This window comes from Halichondria panicea, chromosome 8, assembly GCF_963675165.1.
Source record: "Halichondria panicea chromosome 8, odHalPani1.1, whole genome shotgun sequence".
NCBI lineage: Eukaryota > Metazoa > Porifera > Demospongiae > Suberitida > Halichondriidae > Halichondria > Halichondria panicea.
The window spans coordinates 4,914,597-4,929,657 of record NC_087384.1 but is presented as its reverse complement, the minus strand read 5'-3'; the positions used below and the strand labels follow the sequence as shown (position 1 = coordinate 4,929,657).

The 15,061-nt window shown below is 42.3% G+C and overlaps 1 protein-coding gene and 2 long non-coding RNA genes across 4 annotated transcripts; 1 reads left to right on the top strand and 2 right to left on the bottom strand.

The window, feature by feature from the left end:
- Positions 1-9: 9 nt before the first annotated feature.
- LOC135340308 (uncharacterized) lies at positions 10-1,565 on the top strand. Its single transcript, XR_010396300.1, has 2 exons — positions 10-679; positions 782-1,565. It is a non-coding gene; the product is annotated as an uncharacterized LOC135340308 (long non-coding RNA).
- Positions 1,520-6,616, bottom strand: LOC135340277 (uncharacterized). Its single transcript, XM_064536602.1, has 12 exons — positions 5,744-6,616; positions 4,906-5,465; positions 4,698-4,853; positions 4,557-4,643; positions 4,208-4,502; positions 3,900-4,130; positions 3,620-3,811; positions 3,425-3,568; positions 2,900-3,076; positions 2,661-2,845; positions 2,248-2,612; positions 1,520-2,156 (listed from the first exon to the last, which is right to left on the bottom strand). The coding sequence occupies exons 2-12, from the start codon at positions 5,440-5,442 to the stop codon at positions 1,643-1,645; spliced, it is 2,883 nt and encodes a 960-aa protein (XP_064392672.1). The 5' UTR covers positions 5,443-5,465; positions 5,744-6,616; the 3' UTR covers positions 1,520-1,642.
- Positions 6,617-7,969: 1,353 nt separating this feature from the next.
- LOC135340300 (uncharacterized) lies at positions 7,970-11,031 on the bottom strand. Of its 2 annotated transcripts, none has more exons than XR_010396291.1 (5): positions 10,375-11,031; positions 10,110-10,288; positions 9,825-9,927; positions 8,808-9,252; positions 7,970-8,746 (listed from the first exon to the last, which is right to left on the bottom strand). It is a non-coding gene; the product is annotated as an uncharacterized LOC135340300 (long non-coding RNA). The 2 variants fall into 2 exon arrangements; XR_010396289.1 differs by having other exon boundaries at positions 7,970-8,622; positions 10,375-11,029.
- Between the last annotated feature and the right edge of the window lie 4,030 nt (positions 11,032-15,061).

Here is a 15,061-nt window from a genome sequence, read left to right as displayed (position 1 = left end):
GTATTTTTCAGGGGGGGGGTCAAATTTTGTTTTCGCCAATTTTGCTCAGAAGCAGAGATATGAATCAGTGCCCTTGTGATGGCCTCGAGACAGGGAGCGGCCTGGTCTCGAGCATACTATACTGAGTACTACAGAATTATACTAAGAAGAGACTATACAAGAAGAACCTGTATACAGTGTAGAGGAGTTGGAGCTGAACAAGACTTGAACAAGACTTATCATTAATAGTCAGGCCACGACTAGACTAGACTGCACTGTACTGGCAGTACCTCTTTGTTCACTAATCAATATCATTATGGCTTCAAGAAGCATACCAAGAGACCAGAACTCACCAACAGGTGGATCTACATGTGGTCTACCAAAAAAGAGAGCAAAAAGGCTGACACCCATTCTTAAACAGCTGAGACCTGAAAGTTCAAGTGATTCTGATGATAGTTTAACACCAACTTCAAAAAAGGAGGATTCATGCAGCGAGGAAATGGATGTTGTATGGAGTGGCAATATGTATCAATATACTGATGTGAAACTCAGCCTTCTTACAGTTAATTTGCGGCATATTCGCTGCAGGTGTACTACCAGCCTAGGGACTGTTAATGATATCGATGCTTTTATTAAAGAAAACGACTCTGCTATTGTTGTACCGACTTGTTTAAGAATGTTGAAGTATTGTAAGATTGAGGTATGTTTAGTAATACTGTTACCATGCATGGTTTAATCATACTCATACTGTTAACCATGCACTTCATGGTGATGTTTAATTATAATTATTTTATTTGACTAGGTTGAAGAGCTAAAAAAATCAGCAAAAATATCTGGGCTGAAACTGAATGGACAAGTTTTGGTAATTTGGGAGTGGGAAGTGATTGTTCACCTTAATTATCATTCATCTGACAGTAATGAAGACTTTTCTGATAACGACAGTGAACCAAGTGACGCATCTTCTGGTGTAGAAGCTGACCAAGCACATAATACTGATAGACACACAGTCACCTTTAAGGTAATCGGGTGCACCAAGGAGACGATTTATCAGTCAGTGCTGGTTTGGGCAAGAAACATGATTGAGGAGCATAGTGTTGTCGAAGTAAAGCTCCAACGTGAACCCAACAATCCCTACGATCCCAATGCTGTCGCTTTCCTCACTCTAAAGGATGGCAAATTCTTAAGAATTGGTTATGTAGTAAAAGAAATTTCTCACGTGGTGTGTAATGTATTGGCCCGAGGGGAGATTTTAAGTGTTTCTTTCAAGTGGATCAAATACATAACAGACTGGAGTCGATCAGGTCCAGGATTTTTCGCAGGAGTGAATGTTACAAAAAAAGGCAAGTGGTCTACTGCTGTCATGAGGGCTTCTAGTACTAGGTGATTATCCACGCGTACAATGTACATGAAACTTCAAATAATCATAATTAGTCTATAGCTACAGTATGTATATATTTAGTGGAACTTCCAATAATTATACATATACTGTGTTCATTCTTATATATCTGTTAAATTACTCATGATTATAAGGACATTGCAATTCATTTCGCTATTGTTCTTTTGTCATTAAATTTGAAACGGAAACATGAACATTAACACACAACAAAATCATGTGTATAAGTATAAAACAGCAGAAAATTGGTACGTATAGGGGTGAAAAAAATTACGAAGTGTAAGTATGATCAGTTAATGGCAAAACACTTGATGGAGGTGGTGGTAGTTCAACTGCTACATTGTGGAACTGCAAGCGTAGGGAAGTGGCTCCTGGCTCAGGGAGACTAGCCCGTCCAAACACCGTGTCTGTTAGGAGTTCTCTTCTTCTCACTCGCCTATTTCGTGGGTTTCGTTTTGATTTTCCTTCTTTGTCAAATGATGGCGTCTCACCCTCGTAAAATCTATCATGAGAACTGGTGTGATAGAAGAAGCCCAAATCTGGATCCAACCGCTTCGATAGTTCCGAGCATACTTTTCGCCAATTATAGTTCCACGTTCGAACAGTAAAATGCTTTCCTGCAAGGTCACGCATGATACTGAATAGACACTCAACGTCATTGGTGGTCGATGCTCTTGGGTGTTCTGGATTTGGGTGAGTACGACGCACATATTCACGACTCTCTATGTTGGTTGTAAGGGCGATCACGGTCTCACGAGTGAATCCCAGAACACCACGTGTGGGCCTAATAGCAAATTTATGCTTACGTATTACATGTACAAAGCTAGTGCATTATTATAACTGTTACAATACTAGTATATGTATCTACCACATACCTGTTAACTTCCATCAATGAGAGATCGTATTGCGTCCTATGCCATGGCATGAGCTCATCCAACAACATATTCAGCAGCTCATAGTTGAACTGGCACCTTTTAAGTTGGGTGAGGCCACGTTCATCACATGCACGTCTCCAGTTTCGTACAGTAGTCACAAACTGAGCTTCATATGTGTATCCCTTTCGGTTCATGAAATCGGCAACAGAGGACGAGAAAAAATTTTCCACATCACGAATTGACTGCTTTCTTCTTCCAATCAAAGCTGTGTAGGTAAGATTTGCTGACTCATCATAAACAGCTTCATTGAAGCGCTCCAGCTTGAACCGTTTTGGACCACCCATTAGAGTCGAATTTCTCATTCTCTATTAAAAAGCAATGAAGTGCATGAATAGAAATAAACTTCTATTTACCTTGTACACATGTCCTTCATCTTCGCGCTCGTGGAAGACTGTGCCAAGTTCTGGATGTTCTTCCGGTACATATATGTACGTGCGAAATGGCACACCTTTCTGGTCCCAGGAGCGAACAACATGCGTAAATTCCATTTGAGCAAGAATAGAGCGTAGTTTATCATCCAGTGACTCACTTTCACCATCTAAGTATAAACAAACATCACTGACAATATAAGAATGAGATAAGACATGTATACCTGACAAGGTTCTCCAGCTATGTATAGGGTATCCAGATGGCACAGTTCTACATCTAAGCCGGCTGACAATATCCTCCATTGTCATTCCATTTCTTTTGAGAAGTAACACCTCACAAAGCACCTCCCTCGGGACAACGCAGTTGTGTTCCTCTCCTACAACATCACCAGTACTTGTGCCTAGAAAGGTTAAACTAAGACACGACACACTGTAAGACAATACATAATACTATACAGTCATGTACATGTATGTGCATGACTGTATAGCATTATGTATTATGTACCGTATAGCGTGAAATTTTTGAGGGGCTTATTTTCGTGGATTTCGTGGGTTAGCAATCCTACACGAAAATTAAGTCCACGAAAATTGTTCTTTAATTACTATAACGTGCAAAGATTTAAAGGCGTGGCTTCCAGTAAGCAGTCATTCCGCAAACATTGTGCAACGAAATGCTTTTAGAGGCCATTCCACGAAATATAAGTTCCTCGAAAATTTCGCGCTATACGGTATGTAACATATGTACTCACAAGTAGGAGACAACATTCGCATCATCTTTGCTTTCCCCATCTGAGCATATTTTGCCCGTGCGTTTGATTTTAGCTTGAGCACTGACAATGGCCGAGAGTAACCCATACTTCGCAATGAATTAAACTCACCGTTAGCCACAAAACCTGTCAATATTTTAGGGTGAGATACGGATAAACATACATTTTCAAGCTCACCAACAACATTCATTCCTTTCTCTTTCATTGCCTTCGCAACATTCGTCACTATCGATCTGATTTGAAGATGACTGAGCGAAACATAAGGAATACACTGTACAGGCAATGCATATGGCTTCCTTCTCCGGTCATCAGGACTAATCATAACAGCCAGAACATGCGTTGCAGCTGTCCTTTTGTGACGATATAAGCCTGTAAAGACATGGCATTTACAATCATATTTATTACATAATTATACCACAGTGTACGTGTACATGTACATACAATTAAGAGTTCCGACCTTTCAAATATCCAGTTACAGCTTTACAGATACGGTGAATACGGTGAAGCTGGGAATTTCCTTGGTCAGCAAGTTCCACTACACACTGGATATCAACTTTCACTTGACGGCCGGCCTTGTTCAGTCGTGAGAGTTCGTCAACCTTCCAGCCAGCATTACGCAACTTCTTTTCTGATACACTATGATCGCAAGTAACCATTTTTGAATAATCTGAAGTGGCAGATATAAGACCTGCATAGAGAGAATAAAATTGTAATAAAAATCACCAAAACTTACACTTGTTGATGAATAAAAATCACAAAACTTACACTTGTTGATGAATTCAAGGTCATCACAAATAGCTTGTTGTATCTCAAGCAGAACTGGAACACATTCAGCTACACTGTGCACATTGCCAAGTGATAGGTCAAGGTCTTCTGCACTTTTTAACCTTCCACAATACTCTTCATACAACGCTTGAGTGTGCCCATCTCCTAGGTCTACATCTCCATTCCATTCCAGCCTCATAGACTCTTCAAGGCTACTGATGACATCCACCCCATCTGCCTTGATCCACCAATTTGCAGAGGGGAGCAATCTGAGAGCCTCTTCAATTACTTTCATCTTTGTGTGATATTAAAAGTGACATGGTAAAAATAAGTAACTACACAATATTACCTGGAGTTCACAAGTAATGTAAAAACCACTGTTAGCAATACTGGTGCGGAGTGCTCTTTCCCCCAGTCCTGGTACATTTACACGAGCCTGTAAACAGTGCAATTCTGGTGAGTATTATTCAATACAAAGTATACACTGTACCTTCAATCTGTTAAACGCATCATCTCTTTCACGACCACTACCTTGCTCTGTAGACTCAATGCTGTACATAGGCCCACAATGAAGCTTTGACCACTTTGACCCAAAGAGAGAGTACATAGTTTCCAGCCACTGCTTGTAGTCTTCCGGGCAATATAACTTTAAAAATGATACTATGAATGTAGAAACAAGTTTGCAGGAAATAACTTACCTTAAGACCACCTTGCGTTGTGAAAAACTCTATCAAGTACTGCAAGAGCCCAAATGGCATCCTAGATGTTGGAATTAAGGAATCGCTTCCATCAGGCCTGAGTGACCCTAGCCCGCGACAAAAATCATAAATGAGATTTGGCTTGTTCTTTCGATTTAAGTGTGCCATTCCTTTTAGCAGCAGAGGAACAAAGTCCTTTGGTACAGATACGCTGTGTTGCTTGTCGGCAATGTGTGACAAAAGGTCACTGACAAGATTGACTTGGTCTTGTTGAGGGAGGGACACAAATGCCTCGAACAAGGGGTCATCCATTGCGACCACTTCAGGAGAAACATCTGGTGATACAGCCAGGTGTTCAACTGACATAGGAGAATAAGAGTGATCAGGTTGAGGAGGCAATGTAAGTAGACGCTTGACTAAGCTTTCAAGTGGAGGCGAAGAAGAGGTGTGTGATGATGGCAAATCACTCTCACTGGCATCATTCAGTTGCTTCTTGGCTTCTTTAGGGGAAACAAACTTCTTGCATAGTTTGAGCATTATCTTTGATCGGCAACTACCACCTGAACAAATTTAATAGGTCCATATCATGTACAGTACATGTATAGACTAAAAATACGACCAAACATGTATAGTACATGTAGCGTTCTAATTATAGAAACAGCCTCGGTTAGGACGCCCTCTTTTATAACGCCCATAATTATACTACCAATTTTCTTCAGACACTTTTTCTAGAAAAAAAATAATTAGAACGATTACGGTGTGGCAGAATCCAACCCAAAATAAATTGTAGCAACTTACAATACAAAATGTCATATACTCTTAACAGTAGAAAACTCACTTGTCCTGATACTGAATCCCAATTGCTGTACATGGCTTGCAGCACCCTCCCAGAAAGATGCTTTAGTGGTCTTGGTTGAAGGCCACTCTTTAACAAAGCCCTTGCCAATAATGTACAGTCAGGGGCGGATCCAGGGGTGATTTTGAGGGGCTGAAGCCCCCCCCTTTTGAAAAAACTACCTATGTATTGCTAGTCTGAGGTTACAACAATTTTGCCACCAACCTTGTTACTTATGCATCTCATGTAGACTCACTGACTTAAGAGATGCTAGACAACAGCCAAGTCTAGCTACTAAGAGTATAAAGGATGTAGGATAGCTAGCTGGACATACTAGCTATATATAGCTAGCTAGCTAGCTAGAACCATAGATTGAAGAGTTAGAGGGATAGGAAACGGTTTGTATCTCGAGTAACATCCGCGCTACGGTGCGGTTTAATCGAGGCCATCACAACAATATCTATTTCTACACTCAGTGCATAATAAACTACAAGTAACTGTGCTTAGTCCGTGCAACTCACTTATATTTCAAGGTCTATACCTATTGTAGTAGTCATAACCAGCACGCTTACACGTTACATGTTCCAATAGCTCTAAAACAGCCTTGGGAACATATAACTTTATTGGAAAGTCTCTTTTTACTGGGTGTGGTCAGTCATTAGCAAGTACTACACGTGGCTCATGGACTAGGCGTGTTTTAAGTTGCTGAAAGAGATTATGTCTCGAGGAAACACAGCTTTGGGAGTTACCCGGCAAAAGTGTGCTTAATAGCCTCGTTCATAGGGCGTAGCGCGGATAATTTTCGAGGCTCCAATGCAGATTCAATGTAAAATCATCACGTGCACCACTCCGTTTCCTATCCCTCTCTCTTCAATCTATGCTAGAACTAATATAAAAGTGCATAGGTCAACTATTGCTGTTGCTGAGTCAGCTCCTTGTGCAATGTTTGTAGCCTCGATCATATCCCAGGCCTCTCTTCCTAGGCCTTGTGAAGGAGGCTATTGTGCATGCTGTTGAGCAGCTGCAACATGGAGCAGATCTCAGACTTTTCAGCTGGTTGCAAGGAAGCAGCCTTACCTCCTCTCACTCTCAGTGCAGAGTCTGGGTAGGCATTGTGATTCTTTCATGTACCAAGAGTGCATGAATATAGATGTAACATCTACAGTATACATCCTTTTGTTGATTAGAACGAGTTTTTGTATTAACTTTTTCATATTCAGTATTCACTTATTAATATGACAGTTCAAAGGTAAAAGTGTGAGCAAATTGTAAAAAAGCAAAAAATTTCGCCTCCGGCGAGGCGGGAGGGGGCTCCCCCTCCCACACCCACCCCCTGGGTGGCTCCGCCACCCTCGTACGGGGCTTCGCCCCTCTCTACTAGCCCCCCCCTTTCATTTTTCCTGGATCCGCCCCTGACAGTATAAGGGAGTGTTCTTCTTCATCAGTCCAGGAATTGACTTGTACCGGTACGTCCCGTAGTGTTCGCTCTTTTGGAGTGAAACTGCGTTTAATTTGCCTAGGTGGCAACCTGGACCTATTCATCTCGCTAGGCCTTCTTGATCTTGGCGTTACACATTCCCTAGAAGGTTGCATGGGAGTTCGAGTGGATGTATCACCTGCTGGTGAGTCTCTTGCATGTCGTCTTGGTCTGCTTCTTGAAAACATAGCAGTGAACAGAGAGGAGAGGTACTGCCAGACAGAGAGGTACTGCCAGTCTAGTCTTGGTCTGACAATTACAATAGACTGCTGTACTCAGCATAGCATGCTCGAGACCAGGCCGCTCCCTGTCTCGAGGCCATCACAAGGGGCACTGATTCATATCTCTGCTTCTGAGCAAAATTGGCAAAAACAAAATTTCACCCCCCCTGAAAAATACCTTTAAAAGCTTGCAGACACCAACAACTAAGGAAGAAGTAGTCTGCAAGAGAAGTTTGTGAAAAATCCAATTAGTGACCTTAATTAGCTAAGGTTAAGTGGTTCCAGCCTCCTCTGACCGGTGTCATAGGATAGAACCTCCGGGCGACAGTTTCTCCCCCGGAGCCTGCGGTCTTAGGACAATGCCTCCCCCCCCCGGTGGTTTCGTCCTAGGACAGAATCCCCGCCCCCAGGATATATCATCCGGGTACATGTACCCTGTCAAAACCTGTCAAGGCTTTAGTTAGCCTCGACTCAAGTCCGCTTTACAGCGGCCTGGTATACCTTGTATGCGCATGCGCGAAATAATTCGTATATTTATCAGTATTACGCAAGTGATAAAATTGGAAAAAGTACACAAAGGAAAAATATGTAAGACTGCGTGGTTGGTGGTAGAATGTTCAAGACAATGGCAGCCACCAGAATATGCAGATTGTGCTGCAACATTGTTACTTCTACTCGCTGCTCAGCTCTGTTCAGCAAAGAGTCTGTTCAAAGATGCCTTCCAGACAGACTTGGCAAATTGCTAGAGCTGCCAGTTAGTGAGTGTGATGGGCTATCTTCATACATTTGTAGAGCTTGCACAAACAAATTCCAGTCTCTGGAGTCTAAACTTAAAGCCTTTAGAAGTATGGCTAAGTGTGGTTTTGAGCAGGGTCGAAATAAGGCTTCCATCTGTAGTCCTATGGTATCAGGTAGGAAGAGAACTAAAGACACCAGTGGGCTTGAAGCATCACCTCACACAGTCCATGCTAGACCTCTAGCAAAACGTCTGACAGTAGGAGCACCTGGAAGAAGGCTTGCTTTCTCAACCAGGGAGGAACGTAGGTTGATTGCAACAAATCATATATGTAGATGACAGGAATCATCTCTTTTTCATAGCGCACACAGACTGTCCTCGTCAGCCACCGCTGTTAGAGTTGACCAATCTCGAGCAGTTTTCTTCTGTTGACGGTATGTTAAACCACCTACAAACGAAATGAACGTAAATTAATATATAGCCATTAACTTAAAGGTTCAGAAGGTGTTGCAAGAGATATTTCCAAGCCTGGTTCGACTGAAACAGTTATGGTGAGGATAACAGATCTGATACTGTAAACACACCAAAATCACACTAATTAATTAAACAATATACAGATCACAGTGAGCTCACCCAGTACAGTGACTGCGGAAGTAGATGAAAGTCTCCAGAAATTACGCCAGGCACTGAATAGTGGCAACATTCAGTCTATTGCCAAGGCAGCATTTTCTTGCCCTTCACTGAAGGACCAATTGGTAGAGGGTGTGGTGAAAATTCTTGACGACGAATGTTCCACTCTATGTCGTAACTCTGGGGAGTTTGTCTCTCTATTTCACCGGGTTCCAATTGACAATGTGGAAGCGTTATCGTGGAAACAGGCTGTGTCTGAACTACAGCGAAAGTCTCCGATTCTATTTAGGCTTATCCAGACGATCGTAGGACGTTCAGATCATAGGAACTTGCATAAACGCGGAGAGAGTCACTACCCTGGGATGTGTATGGCCACAGCAATTCTCTTGAAAGAGCGTAACACAAGAATGTGTGGTATTCAGTCGTTTCTGTCTCTCGTACTCTTCAACTGTAGAGTAAACAAAAAGGTTTGTACATGTACATGTACATGTATGATGTGTGTCCACTACGTATTTTCAGATACAGGTATAATTATTATATCACAGAGAGGGATTGGAAACAGAAGTTACCTTGCCACGTTAGGCCAGGGTTTAATCGAGGCTACAAAATGTATGTATGATTGTAACATTAGTAAAATCTAGACTAGATAGTGCCTGCAGTATACTCCCAACTGTCACCTGAGGAACGTATGGATTGACACATGCAGTACACTGATAATTAAGTATTACCATTATATAGCTAGAAGCATACTCATAAAGATCTCAGAGCATGACACTCTTTGTAGCTATTTTGAAAAACGTATTTTTTCCAAAGGATGCTCACCATTATAGAGGGCATGAGAATGCATGTTGTTTTAGGGGGGCTTTGAATGCATTAATTGCAGTGGTCTTAATTCCAGAAACATCGTTTCCCCAAGTGCTGCACAACCGTACACAGATTTAAAAATTAATGTAACGCGATGCTACCTCCGTTTCCAATCCATCTCCTCTTATATAATTATGATTACATTGAATTACTCACAGGTATACTCCAGGCTGAATCATCTTAGTGTCACTATCAGTTACTGTGCCGTGTTGAAGTTGGTCACGAAAATCAGCAAGCTGTACCAACGTCCTATCGATGCCTGGATTGATGAGGGTGCATGTTTCAAGTTCGTGGGGGACAACGTTGCTAAAACAAAGGGCGTTAGAGACATACGTAGTGACCATCATGGTGAGCTAGTGCAAATGTACAGTTTGTTGGCAAAGGACCATCTCCAGTCTCAACCTTTTCCCCCCTAACCTGGGTTCCCTAAAAATAACTCACTTCCTTCCTACAAAGGCCGACATTGAGGGCATCCAAGAAATTTGGTCGTTCTAGTCGGTCGAATACTGTGCGAGTACATCAAGCCCCTCCAGCGGTACAAACGGTGTGTTGTCAGTCACATTAAGCACCCCCACAGCACAGAGATGGCCAAAAAATCTGAGGTTGTAGTCCTTGATGTTCTACACAAGAATGAGGCAAAGGCCGCAGACATGATAGACATAATGATTGAGAAACATTCATACTTGAAAGATTCTATTGAACTTACTGTTATGTCAGGTGGCGATCAGATGACTTGTGAAAGACAGCGATGTAGCAAAAAACATATGCGAGATGCGGACACTTGCAGTGGACAATTGGAGCAGTTAGAGCCTTGTATAGAGGACTGGCACTGCCTTATGAGTATTCTGGGGGTAGGTGAAGCACTCACTTGGACTTCTTATCGACCCCTTTGTTTCCACTGAGTATACCAGCAGGAACACCACGATCATGTAGACTAGTCACTTGATCTACCATTAGAGACACTAGCGCTCACTAGGAGGAGAACTAATTCTATCCAGCTTCTTGTCGAATTAAAAAGGCAAAGTTTGGTAGCAGATAGACTTTCATATCCAGTAGGAACCCACAGGAAAACATCATTCCCTTTGTACAGCATCCGTAGAGTGTCAAGCTGTTTATCCCTCAGAACTAAATGACTTCTCTTCACACAAGAAAGGGCATAAGCCAGAGCGGAAGGAGAACTCAGTGTCAGTCGAGCTAGTCATCTTTGCTATATGTAAAGTGTGTAACACGGACCACTAAAATTAGAATACAAAATAGTATACGTGTTTATTTTACTGACAGTATCCACAAATACACGGATTACCCCCTTTTTGGGGTAATGTAAGCGCATGCGCATACAAGGTATACCAGGCCGCTTCTAAAGCGGCCTTGAATCGAGGCTAGGCTTTAGTATAATAAGCGTGCGCGTGCATGCGAAATATATAGACTGTTAGCAATCAGAATGGCTACTCAACAAGAGTATGAGGACATACTGCTGTACAAGACTGCTGCCAGCAATACTGGCCAGAAGAAATACAGAGACGGGCCTTCCACTAATGACAAGAGAAGTATAAGAGACAAAGCTCAAAGATATGCTCTGCAGCAACAATGCTTATACCTGCCTGAGAAGGACAGCACTGGCATGCATAGAATGAGAAGAGTTGTGGTGAAGCAAGAGGAGAAAAGCAGGATACTAAACATGTGCCACGATGGACTGGATGGGATGCATTTTGGGAGAGACAAGACCTATGGAAAGGTATATTTATCATCATATCTTATAAAGTATAATTATATCTGTTTCATGCATGTAGGTTGCTCAGGATTTCTACTGGAAAGGCCTACATGCTGACGTCATACAGCTCTGCAAGCACTGCGACAAATGCCAACGAACGAATCACCAACTGCAGAAGCCCAGAGCAGAACTACACCCCATCCCTGTGACAAAGGTCTGGTACAGAGTTGGTATTGACTTGGTAGGACCTCTACCTGAAACAAGCTCTGGAAACAAGTACATTATCACCCTTTCAGACTATTTCTCTAAGTGGCCTGAGGCTGCCCCACTCCCATCAAAATCAGCAGAAGGTGTAGCAAAATTTCTGTTTGACACATTTTGCAGGCATGGGTGGCCAAAAGTGATTCAATCAGACCAAGGAAGAGAGTTTGTCAACGAAATCAACACCCGACTTTTTCAGTTGACTGACATACAGCACTGCGTATCAAGTGCTTACCACCCACAAACAAATGGCCTTGATGAACGCTTCAACCAGAGTCTAGTGAACACTCTCAAGAAGGTAATCGATTCTAGTACTGATGACTGGGATCAGCATCTCTCTGCTGCTCTTTATGCCTATCGCATATCAAAACAGGTAAAATTTTAATTATTATATCATGCATGCATATGTTATTTTTTGATTGTAGGCGTCATCAAAGTACACACCCTTTTTCCTAATGTTCAATCGCCACCCGCGGAAAGCTGTTACTTTTGATATGGATCAACGAGATGGTGCCGACGCTATAGAAGATAGAGGAGATGCTGACCAATTGAGTGGAGAGGAGACTGAAAATGAAGAAGACGGAGAAGACATGGATAGAATTCTCCGAAGGTTGATGGAAATTCGTGACCGCTGTCACCTCAATGCCAAGGAGAACATTGCTGCTGCACAGCAAAAACAGAAGCAGCAGTATGACAACAAGCATAACTCTTTGAAGGTATTATTTTATATAGCAAACTTTAGCTTATTTTTTTCCATTTTTGTCGTAGAGTTATCCAGTTGGCAGCAGTGTCATGCTAAAGAATATGGCCAATTCTCATCGAATGGGAGGGAAAATGGACTGCACCTGGAAAGGTCCATATATTGTCCATAAGATCCTTGACAAGGGTAGATACGAGTTGCAGTCTGGGAGCGGCAAAGTATTGAAAAAGTGTTCCAATGGGGTACTGCTAAAGGAATACTACTCTCCAGGTAAAGTGTGGCTAGCAATAACCTCCTTCTGTCGTGTTCCTTGCTATAAAATTATGCTTAAAACATTTTACAGAAACCAACGATGAAGAAAACACTCTTCCTGGCTCTGAAGACAACCACTCTTCTCCAGTCAAATCACCTCCTAAGAATAAACGAATGCCTGACGTACCCTCTCAAAATCCTGACCTACCCTCTCAAAAGCCTGATATACCCTCTCAAAAGCCTGATGTACCCTTTCAAAAGCCTGATATACCCTCTCAAAAGCCTGATGTACCCTTTCAAAAGCCTGACCTACCCTCTCAAAAGCCTGATGTACCCTCTCAAAAGCCTGATGTACCCTCTCAAAAACCTGACCTACCCTCTCAAAAGCCTGACCTACCCTCTCAAAAGCAAGATAAGCGTGATAAGCTTCCTCTTGACACAAAAGATCCTTGCAAGTCACCTCCTAGGAAGAAACAAAAGAGTCAGGTAATAATATATAATTATCATAACATGTCTATTTTCTTGGTAGAATATTCTGTATAAGCTGTGTATATATCTTGTACAATTCTTAGACTTCTGTGTATATGATTATAGGGAACGATGTGGCTGAAGACCCTAGATCTAAACCTCTTTGACAAACAAGTGTTGAGTGCAATAGGTGGTATGCTCTCCGACAAGCATATGCGTGCAGCCCACCAGTTATTATCGATGCAATTCCTTAAGTTTGAAGGCTGCTATAATACTCTCTTGGCCCAATTAAAGGCATTTCCACCAGTTTCCAATAATCAAGGCCCAGGTAAGACAACGTTTATGTAATTATGATAATTTTACTTGTACACGTGCAGCTGTGCAAATCTTCTTTGTTGAAGAACGACAGCACTGGATTGCCACTTCTCTGTTTAAGGGTGAACTGTATTTGTACGACAGCTGCTTCAATGGAACGCTTTCCCCAAGTACTGAGCTCCAGATAGCACAAGTGTATAGCCAATTAATTCAATGCAATGGGCTGTTAATTTCTGTGGTGGCTCTCCAGCAGCAAGAGGGTGCTAACAACTGCGGACTATTTAGCATTGCTGCTGCATATCACGCTGCTATGAACGATAATGTGGATTCTCTAGTGTTTGATGAGGCCAAAATGAGAGCACATCTCATTAAGTGCTTTGAGAAGGGCAAACTCTCACGGTTCCCTCGCACAAAGAAAGCGATGCCCAAAAGACCAACACCACAAACCATTGCCATTACAATAATACTGCATGTGCAAGAGACCGGACTCTTTTGAGGATATGGTCATGTGTGACAAATGTAGTGAGTGGTATCACTATCGCTGTGCCAAAATTCGCAAAGAACCAGTAGGTAATTGGTTTTGTTCTGGTTGCATCACTTTATGATTTGTGCACTTTTGGTTATATTTATTGTACTTCTTTCTCTTGCATTGTTGTATATATTGAGTATTGAGATCTATAACATAATAGATACAGAATCTATTGCATCTAGTTAGGCTTTGTCTATGGCTGTTTACTTCGTAGCCTAGACTAGTCCTCTCAGATTACCTGTGGACTGACTTTCACCTGCACCGCAGAATGGGGGAGCTCTGGTCCTGGGGTAGGAGCTTTTGTCCTAGGACAGAAACTCCGGGGGGAGGATTTATCCTAAGGACGGAACCCCCCCCCCGGAGCTCCTGTCCTGGGGGAGGCCGTGTCCTGTGACACCGGCCCTGAGCATGTATGACTAGCATGCGCTAGCACAGCAACTCAAGAGCAATAAAACTAAACTAACAACGTACATGCATGAGACATGCACTATGGACTGGGATCACAGCAAAGAAGCCTGGAGTCTTAGACTAAGAGAAGTATGGCTCCTTCCAGGCTGGAGTACGTATAGGATCCAGAGTCAGTCAACAACCAGTCACAATTCTACTTTCTTGACAATTGTTCTTGGTACGGGATCACTTCAGCTGAAAATACATAATCAAGCCTTGACTACGTATTTTCAGCTGAAGTGATCCCGTACCTTGACTCAAGGCCACGTGGCAAGTTTAAGCTTCTTAGCTTTTGCTCGCTTTTACTCGACAAAGAAGCTTTAACATCAAAATCTGCCACTATTTAAACCAAGATATTGTTGTGTGAAGACTATCTATGCTGTAAATGCAGTGCTATGGCATCCAGGTGAGTAGATATACTTGTTATAAACAAACAGACAAACAGACAGACTACTTAGCTAAAGCATAGATTGAAGAGTTAGAGAAAAAAGGAGAGTCTGCGAAGAAGGGTAGGCTCAACCACGATTTTCGAAATCTGGAAATTACGTACTGATCATTATGCATAGCGCATGTACACGACAATTGTTAGCCTCGATCCCAGGCCGCACTTCACTATATAGGGAAGTGGGCCTGGTATCGACTGCTTGCGCATGCGCTAATATCCCCCGGTATCGGGGGCTTTGGATAACATCGTAAATGCTCAGTAAAAC

Bases quoted from the DNA above. Each gene is read 5' to 3' on its own strand.
- LOC135340277 (XM_064536602.1), bottom strand. From the start codon at position 5,442: ATGCTCAAACTATGCAAGAAGTTTGTTTCCCCTAAAGAAGCCAAGAAG. The intron at 3,812-3,899 runs GTCGGAACTCTT...ATGTCTTTACAG, and splicing joins TGTAACTGGATATTTGAAAG to GCTTATATCGTCACAAAAGG. The intron at 2,613-2,660 runs GTAAATAGAAGT...GCTTTTTAATAG, and splicing joins ATGAAGGACATGTGTACAAG to AGAATGAGAAATTCGACTCT.